The sequence below is a fragment of the Ambystoma mexicanum genome, chromosome 1p, assembly GCF_040938575.1.
Source record: "Ambystoma mexicanum isolate Mex_15411 chromosome 1p, UKY_AmexF1_1, whole genome shotgun sequence".
NCBI lineage: Eukaryota > Metazoa > Chordata > Amphibia > Caudata > Ambystomatidae > Ambystoma > Ambystoma mexicanum.
The window spans coordinates 491080675-491094200 of record NC_090921.1 but is presented as its reverse complement, the minus strand read 5'-3'; the positions used below and the strand labels follow the sequence as shown (position 1 = coordinate 491094200).

The 13526-nt window shown below is 49.4% G+C and overlaps 1 protein-coding gene across 2 annotated transcripts in view; it reads left to right on the top strand.

Annotated features, from left to right (window-relative positions):
* The window catches only part of LOC138573535 (lysine-specific demethylase 4B-like), a 2173569-nt gene that overhangs the window by 1188813 nt on the left and 971230 nt on the right, over positions 1–13526 (top strand). For both annotated transcript variants that reach the window (XM_069649346.1, XM_069649347.1), the window contains one exon: positions 9769–9883. In XM_069649346.1, the coding sequence (XP_069505447.1) occupies positions 9769–9883 (115 nt within the window). The remainder of the gene's footprint in view (positions 1–9768; positions 9884–13526) is intronic.

Below are 13526 nucleotides of genomic sequence, written 5' to 3'. Positions count from 1 at the left end.
GTGGCACGAGCGCAGCTCCCTGCTGAGTGAGTCGGCAATGGTGTTCTTGATTCCTGCCAGATGGAAGGGTACCAGAAACATCCCCTGGAAGACGGCCCAGTGCCACAGATCCTGCGCTTCCTTGGATAGGGCTGGGGATCTGGTGCCCCCCTGCTTACGGATGTAGAGCATCGTGGTGGTGTTGTCAGTGAAGACCCTTACCACCTTGCCCTTGAGGGACAGAAGGAACGACCTGAGGCCCAGAACACAGCTCGGAGCTCCAGGACATTGATGTGTAGTGACCTCTCCTACGGGAGCCAAAGGCATTTTGCGTGGAGATCTCCGGTGTGCGCTCCCCATCCCTCCAGGGAGGCGTCGTCGTCACGTTTCCTGATGTGCCGGGGTCTGGAAGTCCATGCCCGCCGCTAGATGCGCGCGGGTGCCCCACGACCGGATAGCTTGGCGGAAAGTCTTGTTAAGTGAGATCCTGTCTTCGAAACTGCCCGCCACTTGCATCCAACGGGCGTCGAGGAACTCCTGTAGCGGTCACATCCGCAGCCTGCATAGGCGCACGAGGTAGATGCACAAGGACATCATGCCGAGTATGGACTTGATGGACCTCACCCTGGCCACGTCCATGGTCAACAGCCATTGTACCTTGCCCAGGATGGCCTTCATCCTTTCCTCCGACGGTGAAGCCAATCGTGCCACTGTGTCAAGCCTGGCTCCCAGGAACAGGGCGATTTGCGACAGTACCAAGTGGGATTTCGCAAAGTTGATCAAGAATCCCAGGTCCGTGAGCAGTTGGACGGTCTTCGCTGTGTGATCGACATCGAGTTCTCTTGACTTTGCTTGGATGAGCCAATCGTCCAGGTAGGGGTAGATGTGGATCCCTTGCAGGCGCAGCCGCGCCGCCACTGGTGCTACGCACTTGGTGAACACCCTGGGCGCCGACTTCAATCTGAAAGGAAGGACCTTTGGACCACAAATCGCAGAGGTTTTCGATGTCCTTTTAGAATGGGGATGTGGAAGTAGGCATCTTCAAGTCCAGCGACGATAGGAAGTCACCTTCCTCCAGCTGTCCCAGCACATGCTGGAGTATGACCATACGGAACTTTTGGGACTTGATGTACTTGTTTAGACGACGAAGGTCCATAATGGGTCGCCAACCGCCGGTCTTCTTCCGGACAAGGAAGTATCGCAAGTACACTCCAGAGCCCCAGAGCCTCTTTGGGATGAGTTCAATGGCTCCCTTTCTTAGCATCGCCCGTACCTCCAGCAGCAGTTGAGGGACATTGTTTTCCTTCCTGGCCACGGGTGGAATGCAGGGACACATCTTTTGAAATTCGAGAGTGTGCCCGCGGGCCAGGGCATCCAGCACCCAACAGTCGGTGGAGATGGACTCCCACACGCTGACGAATTTCGCCAGCTGGCCTCCCACCTGGGTGCTCAGGTGGGGGCCCGACACCACGGCCGGTTCAATCCCGTTTCCTCGCGGCCTTGCTGCCCTGGCCTCTTTGGCGACGATGACGGGATCCTCCTGTCTTGCCGCGTCCTCTATAGGCCTCCTGTGACGAGGAACGGGCCGATTTGTGGTACGATGAGGAACCACTGCCGAATCCTTTAGAGGCACCTTGCTTGCCTCCGGAGTTCCGAAAGGACGGCCGTTGTTGTTGTAGAACACCCAAGGCCCGAGCCGTCTCGGTGTCCACCTTGATGGCCTGTAGTGAATCGTCCACTGTCTTGCCGAACAGGTTGTTCCCGTCGAAGGGCATGTCCAGAACCCTGGTCTGCACGTTCTGGCGGAAGTTGGTGGCCTTGAGCCAACCGCGCCGGCAAAGGCAAACGCTGTTGCCCATCTGATGAAAGCCGGTGTCGGCGATGTCCGTGGCCACCGTAATGGCATGGTCCGACGCCACTTCGTCTTCCTGCAGAATTTCCAGGGCCTTCAGCCCTCTTGTCGTCCAGGAGGAAATCCAGCAAGGGAGCGATCTTGAACCACAGCTCCCTGTTGTAGCGTGCCACGATCGCGAGGGCGTTGGCCGCTTTAATTGTCTTCACCGCCGCCGCTGAGATGACTCGTCGTCCCATGGTGTCCAGTTTCTTCCCCTCGCCGTCTGGCGAGGATGTTGAAGTTGAAGCCGTCGCCTCAGCCGCTTTAGTCTTGGCCGCCACAGAGACCAACGAATCCCGGGACGGCTGTGCCCTAAGGTACTTGGGGCAGAATCCGGGACCCGGTACTTCTTCTCGTAACGGTCTCTCTTAGCAGGAGCCGTGGACTGGTTCTTCAGGAGCGCCAGCCCCTCGTCTCAGATGTCGTCCAGTAACGGGACTGAGGGGACAGTCTTCCTCTTGGCCGCCTGCAGTTGGTAGAGGAAACCTTCCTTCTTCTGTTCTTCGGGGCAGAGCTGGAAGAGCTCAGAGGTCCTGGCGATCATGGCATGGAAGGAGCCAATTTCGTCGGGGGGTAGGAGGAGGCCTGAGGAAGTGGTGAAGGGAGGTCCATTCCGTCGTCACCACCATCATCATCGTCCGTCCCCGTCGTCGCCATCCCTGTTCCCGTCTTATCCCTCGGAGGAGGGGATGGAGGTGAAGGCTGGAAGGGGGGGAGGAGGATGGACTCGTCTCTGCTTGTTAGGCGGGCTCCTCGACGGACCAGGTTCCGCTGGGTCTTCGGTGGGGGGTAAAGGGCATCCTTGTCTTTATCTCCGTGCACAGGGCCTGTATAGCCATCAAGATAGCTCCTGAATTGTCCTGCGGTACGGGAACCAGCTGCAATGAGACCGACGGTTGGGGCGTGGGGTCCTCCGCAGCCCTATCTTCCTCGTCGGCTCCCCCGTTGCTTTCCTCATCAGCCTTGTCGGGGTCCTTCGCATGGGCCCTGGATTCCTCGAACTTCTTGTCCAGGATCCTTTGGACGCTCGCAAACTCATCCTCAGAGGTGGTATCCGTGTCCGTTATGGCTACCATGCACCCCCTTCTCCTCCTGCTGGGGTTTCACAGGGGTCTTCTCGATAGGCAGAAAAGATGATTCCCTCCGGCGTGGCAGGGAAACTCTAGCCCCTGAAGTCGTCTCCACTGGGGAAGCCTCCGTAGGTTTCGCCAGGGCTGCCACAACTCCCTTGATCGAGGCCTTAGCCGGGTGAATCAGGGACTTCACGACCTTGGGCGTGCCCGAGGCCTTCACCTTGGGCGGAGGGTCGCTGCCACGCTCCCCCTCGGCTGTCTGTCGGGATCGACCGGGGCTTTTCCTGAAACTTACCCGGGTTCTCCAACTTCCTCTTCACCGAGCCAGAGCGTTGGCTCGTGGTTGATGGCGTCGGTGATAATGCGCCCTGCCTGGCAGCCGAGGAGCCAGACCTGGCAGTGCTTTGCCTTTTATTGGGCCTGCATCGCCGGAGAGCCCTCAAAGGGCTTAGAAGACCGCTTGGATTTCTTCTTCTTCTCACCCGCTGCTTGGGTCTTCCCCTCCAGATAGTTGGTGAGTCGAACACGACGATCCCTCATTGTCCGTTCGGACATGTTCTTACAAAACGCACAACCCTTCTCCACGTGCGATTTGTCGTTGTGAAGGCAATAGAGGCACCGAGAGTGCTCATCCTTCTTAAAGACGTTCTGAAGTCTGCATCCAGGGCAGCTCCTGAACAGCTTGGATCCAACAGGCGTCATGCTTCCTTTGTCCTGGGCCATGTCCACGCGGGGTAGGCCTCAAAGATCGTCTGGAATCCTCCAAGAAGTGGAAAACTCGATGAAAAAGTGCCCTTGAGGGGCGTAGAAAATTCCGAAAACGGGTCCCCGTTGATCGGAAGTAGAGTCGATGGAGCTTGGGGCTCGATTGACCGAAAATATAAGCGTAAACTCTTCGAAAAAACGCAAAACACAGTAAAAGCTCGAGAGCTACAGCACGACGACTCCCAACACTTGAACGTGCGGTAAAAATCTGAAGATGGCTGCCAGAGGAGGGGCTTAGGTAGAGGGCATTGGCTGGGGGCAGTATAACCCAGAGACCGGTGATTGGTTACTAGTAGAAAGACAGTTCAGAAACAAAACTGAAACTGATTTTTTCTTTACCGAGGATTCCCAGCCTGACGACGGGGAATATTCATGAGCATGTGAATCCATGCCAGACCCCATGCTGGAGAAAGTGTATTTCTTTTGGCAGCTACAGTAATGAGGCAGAGCATGGAGACCAGCGAAAGTCCGCCATAGTTTCCTTCCGTACCGTGCCATGTGTTAACGGGATGATTTCTGACATGGCGTGGTTGATTTTGTGCCCGGGATATTTAGCAAATTCTTTTACGTCTAGCATTACCAGGGCCAAATTAGTTTCGGGTCGCAAATGTATAGTAGGGTGTCATCTGCGTACAGCGAGATCAATTGGGAGGGGCGCAAATTCTGATACCTCTACCCATGTGCCTGTGTCGTATAAATGCTGCCATTCCTTCTATAGTAAGGGCGAAAATGAGGGAGGACATAGAGCAACCCTGGCGTGTTTCACTGTGTAGAGGGAATCCGGGTGATAGGGTGTGATTTGTTTGAATTCTAGCACTGGGGTCCTTGTATAGTAGTTACATAAACTCCGTAAATTGGGCCCCAAACACCATATGCTCCAGCATTGCATACATATACTGCCAGGATACCGAATCAAATGCTTTTCCAGCGTCTAGTGAAATCGCTACTACTTTTGCTTTCGGGTCAAGTTGGGATATTATGGCAAACAGTCTATGTAGGTTCAGGGAGGTGGATATCGTGGGGATGAATCCCGACTGGTCGGGGTGCACGAACTTATTCATGTATGGTAATAGTCTATTCGCTATTGCTTTAGCAAAAATGTTGGTGGCTGTGTTTATCAGCGATAGGAGACGGTAGGATGTGGGTTTGTTGAGCAGGACTGTGATAACTGCTTCTCGCATAGACTGGGGTAGTAATCCAGTTGATAGGGCACCCTCCCATACCTCCAACAGTATAGGGGCAAGTTCTGCCACGTAGCATGTGTATAAATCTACTGGGAGGCCATCCGGTCCAGGGGCCTTCCCAGCAGTCAGGTTCTTTATCGCCTGCTCAATTTCATCTACTGTCAAAGGGCATTCCAATAGCACTCTCTCCTCGTGTTCCAGTTTGGGGAGCGGAAATGATCCCAAGTAGTGGTCTAGCTCAATTGTTGATACTTGATCAGCGTTTGCATATAGTGTGGTGGAGAACTCTAGAACCACTCTATTTCCCCGGGCTCAGTGTGAACCGACCCATCGCCCCCAACGATACTTGTAATTGGTTTAATATTATGTTCCGCTTTGATTAGATTGGCCAGGGTCCTGCTTGCCTTATTCCCCTCCCCATATCTCTTAGCCCTCATCGGGCGGGTGATGTATAGTATTTCCCGATCTGCCAGATTCCTATATTTCTCTAGCTGTTCCTGTTGGGCGCGAGAGTCTCCTCTCCCTGTGTCAGTGAGTGCACGTTTTCAAGGGAGCGCAGCATAGTGTCCGTGTCTTTTAGGTCCTATCTGACCGTGCATAATGTACCATGTTCCTGTGACAGTAAATGCCCTCTTAGCCAGACCTTGAACGATTCCCACACCGTGGTCACGGGCCCCACTGAACTCATGTTGCAGTCGAAGTAGTCTAAGATATCGATCCTCAATGGTTCGACAATGGCCCCATCTCGGAGCAACGCGGGCGGCATCTGCCATAGGCGTGTGCCCCGCCCCAGGCTGGCCAGGCCCAATACCATCAACACCGGCGAGTGGTCCGATAGCGTTCGCGGGAGGATGGTGCATTCTTTAACATGTGGAATATGTGCTGAGGAACATAGCCAGTAGTCAATACTTGAGCTTGAATTATGCGCCAGGGAATGGAATGTATACTCCTCTAGGTTGGGGTGCAATTCTCTCCATGCATCCGTGAGCTGGAGATGAGACATACCCTGCAGTGTAGTCTGCGCTGCTTTAGTGTGTGCCCTGGGGTTCCTGGTTGTTGTCTTTTTGCAGGTTAAGGATGGTGTGGAGGTCTCCCCCCATATGACCCTGCAGTCGTCCAGTGGTGTTAGTTGATCGATGATGTGCAAGTAAAAATCAGGCTCATCTGTATTTGGCCCGTATGTATTGACCAACATAACGTCCTGAGTACCCCACACGTAGCACCCCCCTGCATCCACTATATATCTGGTAAGTTGGAACCCCGTGCGTTGGTGTATCAGGGTCAGCACACCCCTAGATTGCGTGGAGTAATCAGTGCCCACACGCAGCCGGCCCCAGTCTTAAGCAAACGTCTCCACTACCCTTTGTGTGGCGTTTGTTTCTTGCAGCATCAAGACATCAACCTTATGCCTTTTGGCGTATGCCAGGATTTTCTGTGCTTTTATCGGATTGGCCAGCCCTCTAATGTTCCAAGTAAGGAGCCTAACCGTGTGGTTTACCTCGGTTTGGGCCATCTCACAACTGTATATGCGTAGTATACCAACAAAGCATGTACAACCATCAGTTTTTTCTTGAAACCAACCCCAACTGGCCCCCCTCCCCTCCCACCCTCACCAACCCCCCAACTGGACAGTGTAACCCCCAACCATAACTCTCGTCTGATACAGTGGGTGGCACCGTGAGGCCACAACAGATAACATCAATTCTTTCAGCTTAATGGAGCTTCAATATGTAACTTTAGTGGATTCGGCAGAACCTCTTGATGTGGTGCCTAAGTGGGCAGTACGGGTCTGAGCTATGCCCAACCTGAGATAAATCGTAGCAACTATCAGCCGTTGTTAGGTGGAGCCAGAATGTTCTGGTCTATATATGCCATGGCCTCCTCCAAGGATTCAAAGAAATGGCTCTGCCCGCATGTTGTACACAGAGCTTTGCTGAGAACATCATGGCGTAGGGTATCTTCCTTTCTCTTAGTGCCTTTTTAACTTGGTCATATGTGCGTCGGGCTGTCTGGACCCCATTTGAGAAGTCCGGGTAGATGTGGATTCTGGCTGATTCAAAAGACAAAGTACCCTTTTCTCTACATAAACAGAGAATCAAATCCCGATTGCCGTAGTTGAGCAGGCGAGCGCTGATAGTGCGTGGTGGGGCCCCTGATTTGGGCGGCGGAGCTAATGATCTACAAGCCCTCTCAACGAGAAATTGTGGCGAGAATTGCGCCTCTGGGAACATTGTGCAGAGTGCCTCCTCCAGGAACACTTCCCATCGGTACATTTTGGAGCTCTCGGCCATGCCCACCACGTGGATGTTATTACGGCGTGACCTGGACTCCAGACCATTGCATTTGACTCACACTGCCTTTAAACTCTTTGTAATGTCCTCAATGTCTCTGCCCTGCGTGGCAGCTTTGTCTTCCAGCACGCTCACCCTGGTCTCCGCCTCCATGACTCTGGCATTTACTTTCTGTAGGTCCACTCTTATGGAGACTAAATTGCTGCCCATGTCATCTAGTTTGTTATTCACTGCTGTAAAACCGGCTTGTAGCACTGCCATGTATGAGTCCATGTTCAATTCTGGTAGGGGCTGACTCGCCACAGTGAGCTCTGATGGGACCCCTAGTCTCCTCCGACATGTTCAAATGCATGTAGGCATCCATGAGGCTCGTCTTGTTTTTTGTGCCACGTGTCATGTCCGTTCTTGGCAGCCCATCTATCCTTATTACTGTGTATTGTGTGTGCTTGTCAAGGATTGCACTCACTGTACGATCACCAGGGTATGCTGGGTGGAAAAACAGCGTTTTTCTTGCACTGCTCACACGTTAGGAGCTTTAATGTTGAGAGGTCTGGGCCTCTCCGCAGTACTTCAGCTGACGTGTCTTAGACTGACGGGTGTCCACCAGCAGCCCCACCCGTGCCCAGGATCTGCAGGTGCAAAACCATCTTTATCCCCTCAGAGGTGTGATGATATGTTATGCTGGCTTGTCAAAGGTTGTGCATGTTGTGCTATGGCCAGGGCATGGGGGATGGGAGCATTATATTGGTCACACACTGCTCATGTATTAGAGCCCTTAATGTTGTGGGGGCGAGCCCTCTCCACAGTATTATAGTAACAGTGCCTTGATGTGGCGGGTGCCCCCTAGCGGCAACTCCGATGTTCTGGGGCTGCGTGGTGCAGACCTGCGGCTTTGTCTTGTTGCAGGCGTATTCATGTGTAAGCAAATGATCACTGTGTTGTTTCAGTAAATCGGGCCAGGCTTCTTATGTTTTTATTATCCGCCTCGCACTGTTCGTGACTATGACTATGTATTGTGGGGCCGTCCACCTTCCGTGTTGGGGTGGTGGCAGTGTGCTGATTTGGCAAGTGGCCGATCTCTGGGCCGGCTATGCCCCAGTTATTATCCGCGTAGGGCTTCAGACCTGCCGGGGTGGGCCAATGTTGCTGTACATATGAGTGCCCACTGCATTATCCACCCGCCTGCAGCGCGGCTTGTGTTGACCCGCCACATGGAACCGATCAGTAGCTTCGTGGAAGGTGATTGTCTATGCCTGTTAGCTTCTCCTATGGCAGCGCTGGTACACGTTGTTACGGGGTGGGTCAGTCCTATGGTTATCTAGTGTCCTTCCAGGCTTGTAGTGTAAGCCTGCGTATTACCGCCACATTCGGCATGCAGCCGTTCACTGCTGGATATTTATATGAGTCCAGGCTAACCAACTGCCGTTTCGGATATTCGGCAGTAGGATTTTCCCTCAAACTTGCACAACTGATGCAGGTGGTTTTCAGCAAACGGGGCATATGTTTCTGCACGGAAGAGGTTCACACAATCCGCAGGATATATTCACCAGGATCTATTGTTTGCGGAGCACAGCTCTCAGGTGGTCATTTTCGTCGGCGCACCACAGCGCCCCCTCTTGAACACTTTGCTTTTGCATACATTGTTATCGCACACCATTTTGCATGTAGAAGTAAGGATTGGCAATAGGTTTATTAGTATAGGCCCTTTTATTTTGACAGACTCCACTAGGACTGCGTCAGGATTATTTGATGGTGGTAGTCTGCTCCCATCTTTAGACTTAGGTTTAGATAGGCTTTCTACCAACCCATTGAAGTTCAATGAACACCCTTGAACTGCAATCACTTGTGTCAGTCTTTCAGTGTTTGGTACCATGCCTTCCTTACACCAGTAAGATCTGGATGGAACTCACTGAGAGAAAACGGTGAAGGGATCAGATTACCCAAGCAAATAAAGTAGGGCACTACAAAAGTGAGCACAAAGTGCACATTCTACCTTACCCACACACATCTATAACAGATACTGATGCAGGATTAATATACCAACAGGTAACTAACTTTGATTTACTCACTATATAAACTAATGTACTCCGAGTCCATAGAACCTTTCCTCCATATGCCCCACCCACCAAACCCTTTAATAAGAATCCTGTTTCTTGCTGATAAAAGGACTGGTGGTTGGGGTCGGGAGAATGTACAAGGGAGGTCCTGTGCTGAGTGCATGGTCACATATGAAATGCTGCTGACCAACATTCCCCTTCCCTGCACCTTCTTAGGGACGACATCCTAGAAGTATGAATAAAGAACACTATTGAGTGCAGAAGTCATTACAGTGAGTAACTTGTATTCTTTTTTTCTTCTCCTGCCTTGCCAGTTGGCTGCATGGTATAAAGACTACTTACCTCCCTTTTTGTCGGTGTTGCATACTGTTTAATATTAGAATCCCAGTTAGACATTTCTGTCACTGCATGGAATAAAGAAAATTCCCAGAAGCACTACAAACACACAATTGTTCTTCTTTACAAAACTGAACCGTGTGATGATGAGCCTTGCTAAGTAATAATATTCTACTGTTTCCTTTTTAGGTGCCCAGTAAACTTTCAAAGTATGAGATAACGAAGAGTCGCCGCCATCCATTGGGGAAACCTCCAATTCGTTCACCACTCTCAGTTCTAAAGCAAGAGGCGTCCAGTGATGAGGGTGAGTTCCCTGAGAAGAAAAGAAACTATGGAACAAACAGACACAATTGGCAGGAAAGAAAGACTTAGTGCCTTGATTATGATGGGCAGAAGGGCTTTTAGTAAGGTACAACAGACAATGCTTTAGAAATTCGGCTGAGTGGTTAAGAAAGTGAAGAATGCATTGCTTTGTGTGACATGCATTGTTCATAGATAGGTGAAGGAAGGTGGGAAGGAAGACTAAGCAGTTGGTATGTTGGAGAAATTAAGTGGGAAGGTGTACATAACAGTGTTATGTTAGAGACGTTGTTAAAAGAAATATCTAGGGGTAGTGGACATTTAGGAAAAATGGGCAAGAATGGGAAGGAGAGACTGGAAGGAGTGTATAAGGCGAAGATGCCGTCTTACTAGATGCAGTGATCATAGTGGGAAGGATGTGTTGTCTAGGAATTGTGGTTAGTGGAGATGGTCAAAGTAGAGCATACAGGTAAGTAAGTAATACTTTATTTTGGCTTTTACCATTTACAAAGAGAATTCAGATTATATAAATAAAACCTTATTAAAAACATTGTTTCTAAAAAATGTAAAATTCTGTGCATTTATAACCATCTACAATGTAGAAATATACTGAAAAAGACCTTTCAAGCGCTTAAAAGCGGCGACAATGTAATCACACAAAATTCATTGCCTCCAAAACAGTTCTAATATTACCGACAAAATGTCTTTTAAGACATTGTCGTCTTAGGTCCACTCATTTGGTACAAATGAGCAAGAAGTGCTGTAACTCCTCTATTATACCGCTGCCACGGGTACAGAGCTTAGATCTAAACTGACATGACATACGGCCCCCAGAGTGCTAAAACATTTAATCCCACATTGCAAGAATACGTCTGAATGGGAGACCTAATATTGGTCAGCGTGCCAAAATCCTGGTGTGAGCACCTTGCCGTTGCCAATGAGCGAAGATCTAACATACTATTTGTTGCAAGATTGAATTCTAACTCTCTTGCTTTCTTTTTCAAATCATGCAAGGACACACAACCCACATACAACTGTTTAAAATCGATATCCCACATTTTACATAATACACATTTCTTGTACCAGGGGTATTCACTGTAACTGGCAGGTTTTGTCATTTCTCCCAGGACATCAATATTCAGATTGTTGGACAAGCCTAAGTAGTCAAGACAACCAAATTCGGCACGCACACCAATATTTAAAACACCAACTTCAAAGGCAAGAGTCAAGCCTGGGGTGCGGTGTGCGGTAGACTCCTATTCCTATTTAGGTGTGCTTTTTTTTGAGCAACTGTCTATGGTCTGCACATTTAAAGCAGCTGAAAAAACAGCTCTGTACTGGCCTGGAGGGGGGGTATTCTCAGATTTTATTAGACCTATTCCAGTCTCTGTTTAGATAAATGTATTCAGGTGTTGGAAGCAAAGGTGTTCTCATCTGTTTTGTATTGTAGCGAACTTTGAGGTAGCTCATTGTGCATTGCCCTGGATCGTATCTTGCACCTCTATCTGAGGAAGCTGCTTGGAGCCTCTCCTCATATCCTAAAGTCCAGTGTGTTTTCGCAACCTAGCTGGCCTATGAGTGGTCCAATCAGGGGCCACTACAGCTCTCCTGCTCTCATGCACACCAGACATCCCACTTTCTGGGTACCCACACACATGACATGCATTAGCCCGCGAAAAATGCCAGCTTTCGCGGGTGAATGTATGCCCAAATAAGGACTCCCCGGGTCACAAAGGGCAAGGGGAATGCCAAAGGACAAAATGGCCAAAGGAAAAGTCAAAAGACCTCGAGGCATGGCCATGATGGACAATAGCCACAGTCATGAGCCAAACGCGGTAAGCGCGGTATTGCTCGGTAAAAGTAAATAAAAATACACAAAAAGCTTCTGCTGCCACCAGTCTACTCCTAGGCACATTGTCCAGTTACCAAAAAATCCTTAAGGGATGTCGGAGCCCGAAAATGCAAGGACCCCAGTGTGCGGTACAGTAATGTACTGTGCATTGAAATACAGTTGCCAAAAGTGTCAAAGTCATAAGACTAAGGTAAACAATGTTTCCCATTACTGACTGTCAGAAGGACAAGTCAGTTTCCCCAGAACGATGAGCGAAAGCCCAGTGGGGCAGAGCTGAAGGTGGTGCTTCACTGGCAGAAAGTCAGGTCAGGAGGCTGAAACAAAAGCAAAATGTTGGGGGGCCAGAAATATAGACATAAAACAGCAGTAAGTGCAATTTTACCTAACAGCTCCGGAGTATACTCCAGATACTTTCTGGCCCGCACAAAGTCAGGCGAATGGAGACCCATCCTAGACTTACAACGCCTCAACAAATTCTTGAAATCCCAAAAATTCAGGATGGTCACATTACAGCATATGCTCAGCTAGCTGGAAAAGGGAAATTTCCTATCAACACTACATCTATAAGACTCATATTTACACATCCCCATTCATCCAAAACATCGTAAATTCCTGAGGTTCGTCGTTCAAGGAAGTCACTACCAATTCAAGGCGCAGACCTTCAGACTCAAATCAGCCCCAAGGATTTTCACCAGGTGCTTGGTCCCAGTGGCAGCGTTCCTTTACCACAAGGGAGCGTATGTTTACCCCTACCTGGACGATTGGTGGGTCCGGTCCTGGTCTCACACCCTGGCGCAACATACAGCTAAGATGGTCCACACTCTAACCTCTAAGGGATTCTCTATAAAGTGTCCCGAATCCTGTATGGTGGCGTCCAAAGACGCACCATTCTTGGGGTCTGACTCAACACAGTATCATATAAATCAGAAAAAGGAATGTTGCTGTGCCCAGGGTTTTGAAGCAGATGGGTTAATACAATTTGGTAACCTCTTCTTGCCAACCCTCCATCTAACAAAAATAAATTGGTGCAAATTGCATTTGTTCCTTTGACAAGGGGAAGAAACACCAGAGAGACAGAAAAATACTAGATTAATTCTGTATTAAGTTACACAAGTAAATAAGGTAGCTGCTAAATGATGATAAACAAACAAAACATACAATAAAAACAAGCATACAAGTAGTATAGATAGATTCAAGATACAAAGAACAAAAAAGTATGTCATTAACAATTAGCTTGTGAATCAAAAAAAGAACACGTAACACAAAAACACCTATATACTTATGTTCAATAATCATAAAGGTATAGGTTTTAACCTGAGAAATTAAGGAGAGAAGAAGGGGAAACAAGCGGGTAGAAAAGGGGAAATTTAGCAAATGTGTGGAAAAATAATAAGTGATAATAAAAAGGAAAGGACAGAGTCATTCCTGTCTTAACATAATACTGTGAGAGAATCACTAAGCTAGACAATCCTTATGTACTTTATGAAAGTAATTATCACTTTATCAGTCCCCATTCAAATCTAGAGGGGAGTTCAAAAAATGCAAAAAAACACATTGGCAGTACATCTCGAGAACAGCTTAATTTTCCGAGGATCAGGTTTGCCGAATTTTCATCAAGTGCTTGGTCCCAGTGGCAGCGTTCCTTCACCACAAGGGAGTGTATGTTTACCCCTACCTGGACGATTGGCTGGTCCGGTCCTGTTCTCACACCCTGGCGCGACATACAGCTGGGATGGTCCACACTCTAACCTCTCAGGGATTCTCTATAAAGTGTCCCGAATCCTGCATGGTGCCG